Here is a 15,655-nt window from a genome sequence, read left to right on the forward strand (position 1 = left end):
AGAGTATGTTTCTAAATGTGTGGTATGCCAAAAGACGGAGTTTGAAAGAGGGAAGCAACCTAGATTGCTTCAACCTTTGCCAATCCCTAATTCACCATGGGAGAGCATATCCATGGATTTTATCTTTGGATTGCCTAAGTCTATCCATGGGAATACGGGAATATGGACGATAGTAGACAAGTTCAGCAAACAAGCTCATTTTATACCTGTCAAAAAGACTATCAAAGCCCATCAAATGGCAACCCTCTTCATATCACAAATCTTCAAGTGCCATGGCTTACCAATGTCCATAGTGTCGGATAGAGATCCTAGAATGACCAGTAATTTTTGGAAGGGTCTCTTTGAAAATTTAGGAACAAGGCTAAACTTCTCTTCGGCCTATCACCCGCAAACGGATGGCCAAAGTGAAATAGCTAACCTAACAATTCTTGATCTACTAAAAGCCTATGTAACAGAAGCAGGTCAAAGGTCCCAATGGGAGAAGTACTTACCCTTAGTGGAGTATGCCTACAATAACACTGTATATACCTCCACGGGAAAAGCACCTTTCGAGGTAATTGAGGGAAGATCCAAAAGTCCCCTGCTACTTAAGGTACACGGGAAGATCTTTGCTGCAGATGAGTATAGCCAAGACCTATAAGAATCTTTCTAAAAGATTAAGGATGCTATCTCTATCTCACAGCAAAGGCAAAAGGCTGCTGCTGATAAGCACCGAAGAGCCCAAGCCTTTAAAGAAAATGATTGGGTCTTGCTTAAATTTCCCAAGGCTCGATTAAGGCACACGACAGGCAAGAATTCTACGGGACACCAAAAGTACTATGCTAAGTTAGCAAAAAGATACTATGGTCCCTTCCAGATTCTTAGACCAATCAATGAGATGGCCTATCAACTCAAGTTGCCCAATCATTGTCCAATTATCGAAGACCCACCGGAGATCGAGGACCAAGAAGAGGTGTTGCAGCCCGAGTCCATTCTCCAACATGAAGACAAGGTATTGAGAGGCGGAAAGATTATCTGGCAGTATCTTAATAAGTTTAAGAACTATCTTTTTGAAGATGCTAGATGGATGCAAAGCATACAATTAAAGGATAACCTAAACCTTGTCAATGCTTACAATGCTTCCCTAGAGTAAGCAAATATAAAAATGTTTAAAATGAACAAAGTTTTTGTCTTATAAGACTCTTTTTCTTTATTGTGCACAAATATTAAGAAGTATGCATGCTTAGGATCAAGTTTGCGGAGACGTCTTCTTCCAAACACCAAGTAGAGCTTTTTACTCTACTGTGGAAGATTGATAGGACTAATGCGCGGACATGTTTGCCGCAGCTTAGGCTCTGAAGCGCCAAATGGATTAGTCATCCATTCTGGAACGATGTCGTACAGTAAGATAGGGATCCTCTACCCGTTAGACAAAGGACTAATGAATAGGCTTTATCTTCTCTACCCCATAGTCGAGGACGACTATGATTTCAAGAGAGAGGTAATGTCATAATAACTAATATCTAATCCTCCTAAAATTTTCTCATGTTAAACTGATCATTTAATATGGGAAAGTACTAGGGGAGAAAAAGCTAGAATATTGGTTAAGCTGACAGACCGGTCATAGTAGGGATCCAAAGGGGAGGCCATCTGCAAAAGAGCAATGTGCAACAATGGGCTTCAAAGACCGTAAGGTTCAGCCCATTAAGACTTCCAAAATGCTAAGGTTCCAAAATTCAAAGGTTATGTTCAATGGTCAAACTCTAGGTAAATTGGATGCTTGTGGGAAGACTCAAAAGTCTTCCCACATCCCTATCCTTGAGGGGGCGAGCCCTTTTAGTAGGGGATGAGAGAGAAACACACACACACACACACACACACACACACACACACACACTCTTGCAAGCTCCCTTTACACAAAGGGCATAGTGGACACATGCCAGCTCCCTAGGCCAATTGCCCCCAAGGTGCATTCCAATCCTATTGGATGGCCATAGAGGTGGACCAATGAGAATTAGGCTAGAGTACATTTAGTTTAATTCATTAAAAAAAACACTTGATAAAAGAACCAATAGAAATTAAGCTCTTTAGAAGACTATTGGACAATCTCCCAAGGGGTCCAATGAGCATCCAACAACCCAATGGCTTGCCTGATTTCTATTGGTCAGAAGACTAAGGGGTCCAATGAGAGGTAATTGCATTATTTAAATACCTAAAGCTCTCACAAAAGGGGAAAGGGGGACACATGTCACAAGGCTATCACTTATGCTTCTTAATTATCATTGGCTAAGCTTTGCAGGGTCCAATAGGATGCGAGCATGAGTAAAAAGCAAGAGGGGTCGACCAAGAGAGAGAGAGGAGGCTGATTTTGGCAAGTCATTATCACACACATACTCACACAATCTCATGTGTGGAGTAAAGAAGATTATCTCCTTCTCAAGCTTTATGGAAAGCTCATCATCTACTCCAAGCTTGTGAGAAGGGAGTCCTACACAAACAACTCTTGGCTTTGTGATGCAAATCCAACCAAGAGCCAAGCTCCAATGCATGCTCACCTCCTCTACTATGCTAATTACTAAGCTATTATGAGTGATTATGTGAAGAGAAATACTTCTTTCTCGTATGAATACTCCTTCCTCTCGATCTACTCTCATATCCCGCTAGCTCTCACCATCTTCGAAGGTGTGTGAGGTCTTGGATCGAAACTGTGAGGGAATTGATGTTGTGTTTTATAAGTGTGAGCTTGGTGCTTGATGTCACATGACACATCCAACCCTATGTGTCCGTGGACAAGCTACAGCATGATCAGGGTTCAGTCAGTCTAGATTAGCAGTGATCTGGCACTTTTGTGAGTCTATTCGTAGACCGTGCATGCCCAGTCACTTAGCATAGATGCATATCCTCCGGTTGCACGCAACATGATCATTAGTATTCCCTTCAAGATCCATCAGATTCAGTCAGGGGAATTTTCCAGTGCATTTAGCCTATTTTCCCTATTTTTGGTTATTTTCACTTATTATTTTTAAGTGACTTTCCAACAAAAGTAGGTAGGGCAATTTTGCTAAGTTAATATATAAGCAACCCAAAGCTAGCACAATTGGGCAGATGAGCAAGGAGCACAACAGGCTTTCCAAGCAACAGGTGCTCCCTCTCTCTCTCAGCAAGATCCAAGACCTAGCGCCAACAAGCCTCCCCCTTCCTTGGCGTTTTTCCCCATCTGTAGCTGTCGCCAGCAAGTCTTCTTATTGGCGTTTTTCTCCCACAACAGGCAGCCCAACCCTAGCATTTGTAATTGCCATCACAAGCTGCAAGTAGACTTCGTTTTCAGCCCAAACAAAGAGGATCCACATCAGCGTTTTTGGATACAAAAGCGCCAGCAATGACCTGCAACTATCAGCGTTTTCAGCCAGCGACATCAGCCCTAAAAACGCAGATCTGCAGCAGTCAAAAACGCAGATTTTCAGCAGATGAAACCGCAGCAGATCAGCCTTAATTTGGTTGCAGAAGTTCCCCCATTTTCAGCCCATAAAAACGCAGCCAAAACAGTCATTTTCAGCCACCGAAACAATCCCGAAATTCAGCAGATAGAAGACCACAGATTTCAGCCATCAAGTCGTCGTCGTCATCACCGTCGTCATCATTGGCATAGTCCAAGTTGCATCAGTCCATTGCATACACATTGTACTACTTTGTGCAATCAAAAGTAGACCACTCTCGCCGACGAGAGTGGGCCCTTCGGAGGAGGGTTTTACGTCGTCTCTGGTGTCGTATCTCTCTTCTCTCTCTATCTCTCAGTCTCATACACTTGCACACACAGTGTCCATTCACTTTGTTTGTGATCATAGCTTTCTCTCATTAAGAACGGAAGGCTCTACCTTCCATAAGAACATAAGGAACCTTGAGCACAGTTTGGAGCACTCATCTTGAGCAAAGTGCAAACAATCATTCCGCTGCACCTAACATTGGTATCAGAGCTTTGGCAGTGTTTTGTATCACTCAAGGAAAGAACCACAAGAACCACATGAATTTTTTTTTTTGCTTGTTGAGGTCGCACGAACCCAAGTTCGCTTGGGCGTGTCGATTCCTAATCGTGTTTTGTTGAAGAGTGACAAGAATCCCAAGAAAGAAGGGCTTGTCCACCCTCCCCTTGTGTCTCTTTTCGCTCATTGAGAGCGGCGGACCGTGCACTTGGCGGCCGGCCAATCGACGTGAGGTGGGAAAAGCAACCTTGGTGTGAGTGCAAGGCCGCCAAGGGGTGCGCTGCATTTCGTTTATGAGGCTGGGGATATTACTCTTGATGCATACAGGATTTACTTTGACTGTTTCTAGCCCACGGAGCATCATACAGCGCCGCTTTTTGTACCTCTTCTCTTCCGTGGGTTTTCCTCGGTTTGAAGTTTCCCACTTGTAAATTAATCAAATCCGATTTACAAAAAAATGTGTGTGTGTGTGCATGCAGTGCAATGACAAGCGAAAGCTTGCAAAATGGTAGACGCGTGCCCGTCAATAGGCTTTCATGGATAAAGGCTGTGTTTGAAGCAATTCTTTAAGCGTCTGCATCATTCGAGACTCTCACAGGCCATCAAGCGGGTTATGCTTTCTTCAAGTGTTTAGACTTCTTCAAAGCAAGAACTTGCAGATGCCATGGTTTTGCATTACCGATAGGTGTTTGCTGCTCCCTCTCAGGCATCTTCGGCTGCTTGCCATGCGCGTCAATTGTTGCTTTCCTTTGTTGCTCCGATCATATCTCTGCAAGATGCATGTGGCCTTGAGGACCCCTTCAATGCTTCAGAATTGCATAGTGCGTTGCTTGCTTTGGGCCGTTGGCGCTCTCCTGGCTCGGATGGGCTTACTGTGGAATTTTTCCTCTCCTTCTGGGAGGCTCTTGAGCATCCACTGCTTTTCATGATAAATGCGGCGTGGGAGAAACAGGATTTGCCTCTATCTTGGAAAGAAGGTTTGCCTAAGCAAGCGCTCTGTGAGCGATTTTCTCATTGGCGCCGGATTACTTTGATGCCCTTGCTTGTGGAATGTGTCCCCTCGCTTGGAATGTGGCCCCTTACTTTGGGTTATCCCCTCGCTTGGAATGTGTCAGCTTCACAGAAAACGGATTAGGTGCTCCAATGTTTGTACTCCAAGTTAAATTATTGGAAATTGTCCACTTGGCCTCTGTATGTTCGCAGCAACTCAGGATTGTCCAGTGCATTCTTATGGCTTATGTGCAGTTTTAATTACCTCTGTTATCATGGTCTCGGTCATGCTTGCATTCCCTTATGTCTATTATTTTGGACAATATCTAGCACACCTCAGCTCGCAGAAAGGGTCTTCGGCTCTTATCTATGTAGAAGTTGTGTTCTCTCAAGCGCCTTGGCAGGCTGAATATTTTGGATTTGTGTAGTCACGGTCTGGATTGGAAAGCTACCCTATTGCCGGTCTTGGTGGCACAACGACAACCTTGGTTGCTTATAGTATCACATTTGTGTGCACATATTGTCACTCCATCCTTTGGTCATTGGCACATTCCTGGATGTCCCTTTACTTCTTCTCTTATTGTTGATTGGAAGGCTGTCACGTTGCATGTGCAATGGAATGGCCGGCAATCTTCTCTTGGCAATTCCCTCCGATTAGAGAGCCTGCATTGAAGCAAGGCTTTCTCTTTTACTTTGGTCCAGCGCTCTCCTCGTCAAGCATATTTTCTTTCTCGAAAAGGGATATGCTAGGTGCATCAGGTGGTAGATGACACCGGTCATACTCTTTTGTTCTCTGCTGCGAGGTCTCTTTTTGGATTGGGACCTCATTATGCTCCTTTTTGGCGAGAAATTCACGGCATGCTTGCTGATCTCTCACCTATTCCTCCTTTGAATGAAGACTCTCGCCGTTTGGATTGGAATCTTGCCAATGTCAGCTTGAAATGCATTTCAGCCGGAAGTGTCTACGCTCTCCTGCAATCTGATGCGTGGATTGTGCGTCATGGTTATCAGTTGTGGTCACTCTCCAAGTCATCCCTATGGTGGAGGCGCACAATCTCTGCCATTTGGAAGAGTCATATCCCTTTGAAGGAATGCATTTTCTTGTGGCGCTGTTTGGTGAAAGCTTTACCTATGGGTAGCACATTGCATACACGGCATATTGCGCCTTCTTGTTGTTTCAGATGTCGTGCAGTGGAGGAGACTGTGCCACACTTATTGTGGGATTGTCATTGCTCCAGATCCTTCATTCGGTGTTGGCTACTCTTCGGCTCCGTTTCCCTACTGCTGCCACTTTTTACAGACGGTTTTAGATTTTTGGGATGCTTCAGTCTCCGCAGTTGCAGTCTTTTTTGCTTGGGTCAGATTTTGTGTTTTGTGGGCCATCTGGCCCCATCACAATTTCTTGATGTTTCAAGGCATTGATGTTGCCCTATTTCCCTATTTTAAACTATCGCTTGGCCAAGCGCTGCATTTCGTTTATGAGGCTGGGGATATTACTCTTGATGCATACAGGATTTACTTTGATTGTTTCTAGCCCACGGAGCATCATACAACTCCGCTTTTTGTACCTCTTCTTTTCCGTGGGTTTTCCTCGGTTTGAGGTTTCCCACTTGTAAATTAATCAAATCCGATTTACAAAAAAATGTGTGTGTGTGCATGCAGCGCAATGACAAGTGAAAGCTTGCAAAATGGCAGACGCGCAACACGCTTTCATGGATAAAGGCTGTGCTTCGAAGCAATTCTTTAAGCGTTTGCATCATTCGAGACTCTCACAGGCCATCAAGCAAGTTATGCTTTCTTCAAGTGTTTAGACTTCTTCAAAGCAAGAACTTGCAGATGCCATGGTTTTGCATTACCGATAGGTGTTTGCTGCTCCCTCTCACGCATCTTCGGCTGCTTTCCATGTGCGTCAATTGTTGCTTTCCTTTGTTGCTCCGATCATATCTCCGCAAGATGCATGTGGCCTTGAGGACCCCTTCACTGCTTCAGAATTGCATAGTGCGTTGCTTGCTTTGGGCCGTTGGCGCTCTCTTGGCTGGGATGGGCTTACTATGGAATTTTTCCTCTCCTTCTGGGAGGCTCTTGAGCATCCATTGCTTTTCATGATAAATGCGGCGTGGGAGAAACAGGATTTGCCTCTATCTTGGAAAGAAGGTTTGCCTAGGCAAGCGCTCTGTGAGCGATTTTCTCATTGGCGCCGGATTACTTTGATGCCGGTGGTTTATAAGATACTGGCTAAGATGCTGGTGCACCGCATTAAGATACCTTCGGGCTGTACATTCGTTGGCCAGGCTTACGCTGATGATTCATTGTTTATGCCCCGTAATCAGCAGGCGGATGTCAAAGTGATTATGGAAGCCTTGGAACTTTTTGGCAGTGCGGCTGGGCTTAGAGTCAACTTTTGTAAATCAAAGCTTTTGCCTCTCTGTTCGCGTGATTGGCATGGTTTGTTATGGCAACGGGAGATTGTGTCGTCAAATGTGATCACTAGGCATTTGGGTTATCCTATTGGATGGAATGTTCCTCATTCTCAACAATAGTATTTTGTTGGACATTATGTCTCATTTGTGGCGGACTCATGCTCTGAAAAAAGGCTTACGCTTGATGTCGATGGAGAAGCTTGCACTCCGAAACGTCTTGGTGGACTTAATATCTTGGATTTGCGCCGGCATGTTCTTGCGAGGTAAGCTATGTCGTTGCCTACTCTTGTGCAACAAATTCAGACTTGGACTCTGATGTTTGCATTCCTCGCTCAACATGTTGTTACTTCTGCTTTTGGCCATTGGAAACCCTCTATCTGGGAGGTGGTTTTTGGCAAGACGGAAGGGCACATTCCTGGATGTCCTCTTGCTTCCACTCTCGTATCTGCCTGGAAAGAGGTTACGATGCATTTATTGTGGAATCCTCGGCAGGAAGGTGGTTCGATTTGTTTGAAAAGTCTCCACTGGAGCCGGGCATTCTCTCTTACTTTGGTCGATCGCTCCCCTCGTCAGGCTTACTTTCTCTTTGGACGTGGCATTCGTGTGGTTGAGGATGTGGTAGATGAGGCTGGATACACTTTTGAGTTTCCCTTTGCTGCTCGCCGTTTTGGATTGGGCATGCATTACTGTCAATTTTGGAGAGAGCTTCAGAGTATACTGCTCAACTTTTTGCCTGTTTCATATTTGCTTGACGGTGACCGCATGTTTGATTGGGCCCTTCGGTAAACGCCTTTTCGAAATATTTCTGCAGGTCGAATTTACACTCTTTTTCTACCTCAACCAGGCTTGATGGTCATTGTAATGCCCTTTGGAGCATGCACAAATCTGATCTCTGGTGGAGGAGGCGCCTATCTGCCTTGTGGAAAAGCCATTTGCCTTTGAAAGAACGCCTGTTCCTTTGGCGTTGTTTGCTTGGAATGCTTCCGGTCGGCACTTTTCTTCGGGCGCGTCATATTCGTCCTTCTTCTTGCGTTTGTTGCTCGACTGTAGAAGAGGACATTTGTCACTTGCTGTGGGATTGCGGCGAAGTAATAGGTGGATGTTCTCCTAAAGCCATATGCTTAAAGACATCTCCTAGGAACTGAGAAACATCTCCACAGCTCTGATGTGAAGAGGTAACAAGGGGATTATGAGAAAGGGCAAGAGAAAGAGCACAGTAGATTCGAGAATTTTGTTGAGGGATAGCAGGGGTAACAGGAGAATTAAGAGAACCCAAGTAGTGGTGTTAAGCCTCCAAATCAATTCGATCATTAATTAGGTTCTGCTTTTGTTGCTTGGCTAGATACACCAATTGTCAAACCGCGTACTGAGCATGGGTCTCCTTTTGATGCTTCTGGGTGGAAGGGTTCGGTATATTTTTTCCATGGCCATTCTGGTGATCTCCATGTTCTCCGTCCATGTTATTTATATGAACATGTTGAGGCACAATCCCCAATATAAATTATGCAAAATATGCCGATCACCATGGAGGTATGATCCCCAAATCCATGACATATACCAGTGAAGATGCCAAGACAATCTCTTGGTTCTCAATCTCCCGGATCTCTTAGCATATACGTTGTTATCAACTCCAAGAGGTGGAAAGTTCTCCTCATATTGTGTCGTAAGAAGAACAAGAGGAATCTCATCAATCTCTGAACTGCATTAAGGGACAACAACATCCTCAAGAGGTTGATCAGGCTTTGGAGAATTAGGTAATATAGCAGTCAAAGAAGATATCATCATCGATGGTACCATTTCGCCTATAAGAGATGTTAATATATTATTATCTACAGAGTCAAAGAATAGTCAATCCCTAGCTATCTTTTCCAAAAAAAGGTACGTCACCTGTGAAATTGATCGAGCAAAGAATTGGGGTCTGGTCCAACACTAATGATATTGTTCCACTCTAGCGATGTAAAGCATGACCTGAAATTTTTGATATACTCTTCCGGTGTTTCATGTTCATCAGCATCGGCAACCATGACATCCAATCCAACAAGACACAGTGTCTCTGAAGCCAAAGCAACATAGTGTCCATGGTGAGAAACATTGAAATTTAAGTTTGGACAGGATTCATTCAAATAGCATGGTTCCTGCACAACAGCTTCACATGTCAAGCACCTGCTCATTACCTAAACAAACTGGAAAGAAAATACAGATACTAAGAAAAGAAAACTTCTCTGCACCGACCCTACATAAATTACAAGGTCTAAGCTGAAATATGACTGGAACAGGAAAGGTTTGTTGAATGATCAGAATTTAAGAAGGGTCTCAAATGAAAAATTAATCACTGATTGTATTTGTTCACATGCTGTGAAACCAACTATTCCATTTTTTGTAAAACAATCAGATTGAGTAGACTAGCACTCCTGGAAAGAGCTGATAATTTGCACACGAGCCCCTCGCTGGGTAGAGTATATATATATATATATTCTAAGCAAGATCATAAGGAGGATAGCATAGCATGATTCAGAGGTTCATAGTTGGCCTCTCGAACTGACCTCAAAGGTGTGGATCAGCTCCAGCCATATATCTCTTACAGTCTCCGCCGGGGGGATAGGGCGAGCCTCAAAGATGCGGAAGCAACAGGCTCTCCATATGAACCAGAGAATCAGGCTGCAGATAAGCTCCCATTAAAGCTCTCTATCACTGCTCCATTCCTGGGGCGTAAGCTCTGTGACAGGCTGAAGTGTGGGCTGGCCCTCCTGTATCACAATCATCCTGCTAGCAGAGGATAGCTCAAACCAAAGTGCTGGGCCTGTGAGGGTGGACCAAGCAGCAGCACCCTAAGTGTACTGACTCGCTGACGACAAGGCTGGCATCACCCGAAGAATCTGAAGCCAAACCTACTGCGCATGGGGCAGTCCCATAGGCAATGCCTCTGTGACTCAAGTGGGTGGTCACACGTGAGCCTGTAGGATGGCCACTGTAGACCAACCCACTCCCCACTGCGGTAGCTCGATGAGCGACAAGCCACTAGAACATGGTGACTCTCCTCGGCTGTCTGTTGTCCCACAAGCGCTCCCAAAAGCCTGCCAGGAACTCGATTGTGAGACCCTTCTTCTGCCAGTGACCTGCTGCAGCAAGACGGGTCTCTCTCCGAACAGCCAGAATGTGGCGCTCTAGTTGTGCTGTACCTCGAAGAAAGGGGTCCCTGGGTGATCTGCTGAAGCAAAAGGCTCCTGCCAAAACCACTCCCCAGGTTCCCACTGCACTCGTGACAGAGGGCGACTCTCCCACACCCAAAGCCTCCAATTTCCGGTCTCAAGATCTGTTGGGTCCGGATCAAGCACACATATCCTCCCTGTGATCCCCAAAACTCGAATCAGCTGAAAGCAACACTCTGCCACCTCAAGTGCCTCATAAGAAACTCTGTGAAGTCAACCCTCTCGTTGAACCTCAAAGAACATGCAAGGGCCTAAGTCGGGGCAGGCCCGAACTGCGACGAGGACCTCAAGGTGAGTAAAGGCCCCCCTCTAGCTGGGGGCCGCCGGCTCGAGAGGAGTGTGCCACTCTACTGCAACCAATCTCCCATGGTGCAGCCAGGTACTTTTGCAATGAGACCCCATGAGACATGGGGTCTACTGCCAACCATGTGACCTCGCTGTGTATTGACCAAAGGGTTCCATGTCAGAGGTTGCTCAAGCACTCCTCTATGCATGTGGGTTGGTGCTGCTGAAGTCCCCCCATCAGGTGCTCCCAAGACCAAAGTAACCTTAACACGATACGATCCTCCCATTTCCAGCTCGGACCCACTATGTGCATCTCTGTGAAAATCCAACGGGTGGAGGGGCTCCAAGGGCCTTCTGTCTGTGGAACTCTTCCTTTGATCCTATGTAGCAAGAGCTCTTTCCGGGGCTCCTCCCTTGGAAGAAGACCCCTGACAATGAGCTTCCCGAGGGCTCGACTCTGTCGTGATGGATCAATGATACCTAGTACCCCCTAAGACCAAGGTAAGGTGATGACCTCCAGGAGATTGTGGCCTAAGCCGACTGTGTGTCCCTCCTTGTCTACAAAAAGTTCCTTATCATCCTCTCTAACTGGCTGATACAAGAACTCAAGAAGATCCAGCAAGACGTGATGTACCACATGGTGGCCAAAAGCACCTGGTTGGCCACAACAGCCCTGCAAGAGAGAGCCTCGCCGAGCTCTAGTGTAAAAGCTTCCTCCTAATGGGTAGGAGGAGGGGGGCAGTCTGCTGCTCTGGTGACAAGTCCAAGCCAACCTCACAGCCCAAGTAGCAAACAGGCGTCCCTGGAGGGATCCAACGAAAGCCTTCACCAGGCATCCAGTCAGTTGTAGGAGCATCACCAACCAAAAAATCAACTATCTTTTGCCAGTTGATCAATGCTCCCGACGCACAATAAAACACCTCCAGAGCCTGCTCACACCTGTGAAAATTGGCCTCACAGCCCTTAAAAAACATGCATGAATCATCAGCAAGCTTAGCATCCAAAAGCTCCTCTCCCCGCATGAGTAGCTATAGGCCACGCAAATCAACCTCCTGTGAGGCCAAAAATCTGCTCATCGCCTCTGCGTAGAAAAGAAACAGGAAGGGGGCAAGAGAGCAGCCCTACCGTACTGAGCATGTAAGCATGAAGTGTTTCCCTCGACCTCCTGCTAACGAAAACCTGACTACGAGCACATCTGTAGAGAGCAGACACCCCTCTGATCCATGCATCTGAAAAACCCATCCTGCGCAAAGTGCCCTCCAAGAAGTCCTAGTCAACTCTGTCATAGGCCTTCTCAAAGTCGAGGAGCACCACAAGATCCTCTCCTCGTAGACCGGCAAGGGCAGTCACCTCCCAAAAGGTAAAGATGTTGTCAAGGATACTACACTCCTTGACAAAGCCTCTCAGTCTCATGTATGAGGCTCTCAAGTAGTGGTTGAATTCTCAAACTCAGAGCCTTTGCATGAATTTCATAGGCTGAGTTGAGAATGATGATGGGTCGCCACTGCCGAATCTCATAAAGAGATTCTCCCCATTGGGGATAAGATAGATCAACCCCTCGTTCATGCTATCAAGCATCTCTCCAGTGTGCAAAATGTACTGGTATGCATTACATAGACACTGTCCAAGCACCTCCCAGTACTCCAAGAAAAAGCTGGGAGTCAAACCATCCTCTCCAGGGAAACTACCACGAGGGAGTGATCTGAGAGCCTCCTAAAGCTCCACAGGTAGGAGAGGGCACTCAAGCATCTGTCACATGCAAGGCATCTATGCCCACACTTGCTCTCTTCATGCATCCCCGCGTTCCGACTCCGGCTCAGCTAAGAGAAACTCTCTGTAAAAGTCAGTAGCTAGTGCCCGTATGTCCTCAGGCTTTGTGGCTACCGTCCATCTTGTCTCCTCAACTAGCGAACACTGGACTGTGCATGGCAAGGACCCACTATCTCAAAGAACTCTCGAGTAACTCTGTCGCTTGCTTGGGTCCACTGAGATGCCTGTTGGTGGTAGGCAAACTCATGGCACCGCTCCTCAATGGTGATCAGCTCCTGTCGAGCATGCTGCATCTGGTCGTCCATCCAAGGGCTACCTGGGTGTTGCTTTTGCATCCTTTGTAAGGAGGCAATGCCCCGACGTAGTCGCCTTTCTTCCTCTCGAGCCGTTCTGACGACACCTCAAGAAAGAAGTGACTAAGCTTCCTGAGCCTTGAGGCCATTGGCCGCTCTAATAGCAATGTCCCCCTGAGTATCCAAACTCTCCGTCCACAGCGTAGCCACTTGCTCTCTGAGCTTTCTATCTAGCAAGATCCTCTCAGGCATGCGTACCATGACACTGCCACTCCGCTACCTGTCAACTAAAGTAAGGATCACTGGTGCGTGGTAGTCCCGGTCAAAATGCAAACTGAACCACCCAAGTCACAAAAGTGCTCACTAGCATAGAAGCGATCTATCCTAGATAGATTCACTCCGCCTACTTTGCGGTCAGATCTGGAAAAGAAGAGGCTGTCTGAGGGCCGTACAAAGCCAGCATGCTACAAAACATCCGAAATCCTCAAGGTCATGCATAGCTGTTCCCAAGCAGCCAACTCAGCCCCATGTATAGTAGCATGACTGTCCCCAACCTTGTCTGAGGGGTCCTCAAGCATGTTGAAATCCCCCCCAATGCACCACTGCTCCGCATGGGGTAGGGACTCCACCAGATATGACCAAAACTCAGCCCATGCACTCGCATGGTTGGGTGCATAAATGTTCCGAAAACCCACAAGGCAGCCACGTATCCGCATAGTGACCCACTGGGTCCTACCTAGCACACTGATCCCTAACTTCACGATGTGGAAATCGGCTTTTCCCTGGTATCTTTGTATGGTCATTGGAAGCGCACCGATGAGAGGTATCACCTTCTGGGTCTTACTCATGGGTAACTCGAGTCCAACTTCTCGTCCCTTTGCATCATAATCAAAGTCCATTTGCTTCAAGAAGCATGGATGGATGAAGTTCTCTGTAGCTACGGGATCAAAAAAGATCAGGGCTTTTAAGCCGTTGACTTTGCCATAAGCTCTGCACAATTCCTTTGTATCCTTGAGGTTTATGCCATAAACATCAAGGACTAGTCCAATAGCGGGTCTAGCTCTCTTAGCCAGAGGTGGCTCTGGGGATCTTTCTCACGTCGAAGCGGAAGGTTGCTTTGAAGAGGTCGAAGCTCGTTGAGGACATTTTGCTAAATGGACTATTTTCTTATTTTTCAAAGTAATTTCTGTTGAAATTAGGATATTTAATTGTACACAGGATATTTAATTGTGTGTACTTGAACCGTAAAGTTAGGAACTGTAGACCTACTCGAATTATTAAAAGCCATCACAAATGGACAACTCTGATGTGTCATATGATGGGTGACATTAAGCATCGGGAAGGGGTTGTAACATTAGTTCGGTAGGAGAGACCGGGAAACGGATATTTCTAATGCGTCGTGTGATGGGTGATGGGAGCATCAGAAAGGGAATATTTCGTTGGTCTAACAGGAAATCCGAACTGGAAAATTGAATATGCATAAAGACGGAAGCACAAGAATAAAGATGGTTTCTGAGAAGCTTTTGCTAAAAAGCATAATTTATTTAAGTGTTTTTCGGGAAAAGCAGATGCTTTCCCGCGAGGAATCTATGTTTGCATTGCATCTGTGCCTAAGAACTGCATCCAAGGATGCCTTATTGAGTTTTGTCGAGGTTCACATTTAAAAAAAAAAGTGAACGGCTGCCCATCTAATAAGTGGGCAGTCCACTTAAAATAAAAACCAAGGCCTCTTCAAAAAAAGACCAGCGCTACCCAGCAGGCTGAAAATAACATCTCTCTCTCTCTCTCTCTCTCTCTCTCTCTCTCGCCAGAAGTGCTGCCAGTCTTCCCCTATCTCTAGCGCTACCTCTTGCATCTATTCCGGCCAGCACCGCACCCGCTATTCCTGCCAGAGCGGGAGCCTATAAAAGCAGCCCACTCTCTCTCTCTCAACCTCTCAGATTTGCCGATGCTAGCAGCAAGGAGCACTTCCGGCGAAAATCTGCAAATGATCGAGAGAAGCTATGTCACGTGCGCACTGCTCTTGCGCTACGTGGACATGTTCTGCCACAACTTAGCATGATCCAGTAGCTTAGGACGGAGCCTGGCACCTTTGTGAGCCTCTAGCAAGACGTGCATGTCCAGTCCAATCATAGTTGCATACCCTCTCTTGCACAGGACAACAAAACATCATGCACGCATGTTACCGCATGAACTGTCACAAGATGGGCACTACGTGCCAATAGAAAAGAACAGACTGAACAGACTTTTAGCACCTTAACAGCAATTGAAATTGAAAGAGAGAGAGCACACGCAACACGGAGTGGCGGAATTCCACCCCAGAGAGTATTGGCCCCAAACCTTGGCACCCCTTTCGATGTTTCTTTGAATTGCATCATCAAAGTACAAGCCGGTACTCCATCCTCTACACCTTCATCTAGAAGCATACCAGAAACAAGGGACGCGTTTGGGGATGGGGAAGAGGGGATAGGGCTCAAATGGATTTTTAGTGTAAAAAAGAGGGTGGGACGGCAAGTGGGGACGGGAAGCCCAAAAATGAATGTTCCCTGTGACTATGCTTTTAAAGAACATATTGAGCGGTTTTGCTGCGGACTAGCTGAAGAGATTCAAGATTACTGCCTTGAGCAAAAGTCCGAGTCCATCAACTGATCGGGCATGCTAAGCAGGGATTCTCGATACATTCGGGTAACTTAACCTACCCCACTGATGAAGTTTTGACACAAAGGACC

At 46.2% G+C, this 15,655-nt stretch overlaps 1 protein-coding gene across 2 annotated transcripts in view; it reads right to left on the reverse strand.

Moving 5' to 3' along the window:
• LOC147428176 (uncharacterized) overlaps nucleotides 1-15,655 on the reverse strand; it is a 121,697-nt gene that overhangs the window by 14,200 nt on the left and 91,842 nt on the right. For both annotated transcript variants that reach the window (XM_086496593.1, XM_086496592.1), the window contains exon 3: nucleotides 9,257-9,504. In XM_086496593.1, coding sequence (XP_086352719.1) covers nucleotides 9,257-9,504 — 248 coding nt within the window. The remainder of the gene's footprint in view (nucleotides 1-9,256; nucleotides 9,505-15,655) is intronic.

Source organism: Adiantum capillus-veneris, chromosome 23, assembly GCF_014529385.1.
Source record: "Adiantum capillus-veneris isolate H3 chromosome 23, ASM1452938v2, whole genome shotgun sequence".
In the NCBI taxonomy this organism is placed as follows: domain Eukaryota; kingdom Viridiplantae; phylum Streptophyta; class Polypodiopsida; order Polypodiales; family Pteridaceae; genus Adiantum; species Adiantum capillus-veneris.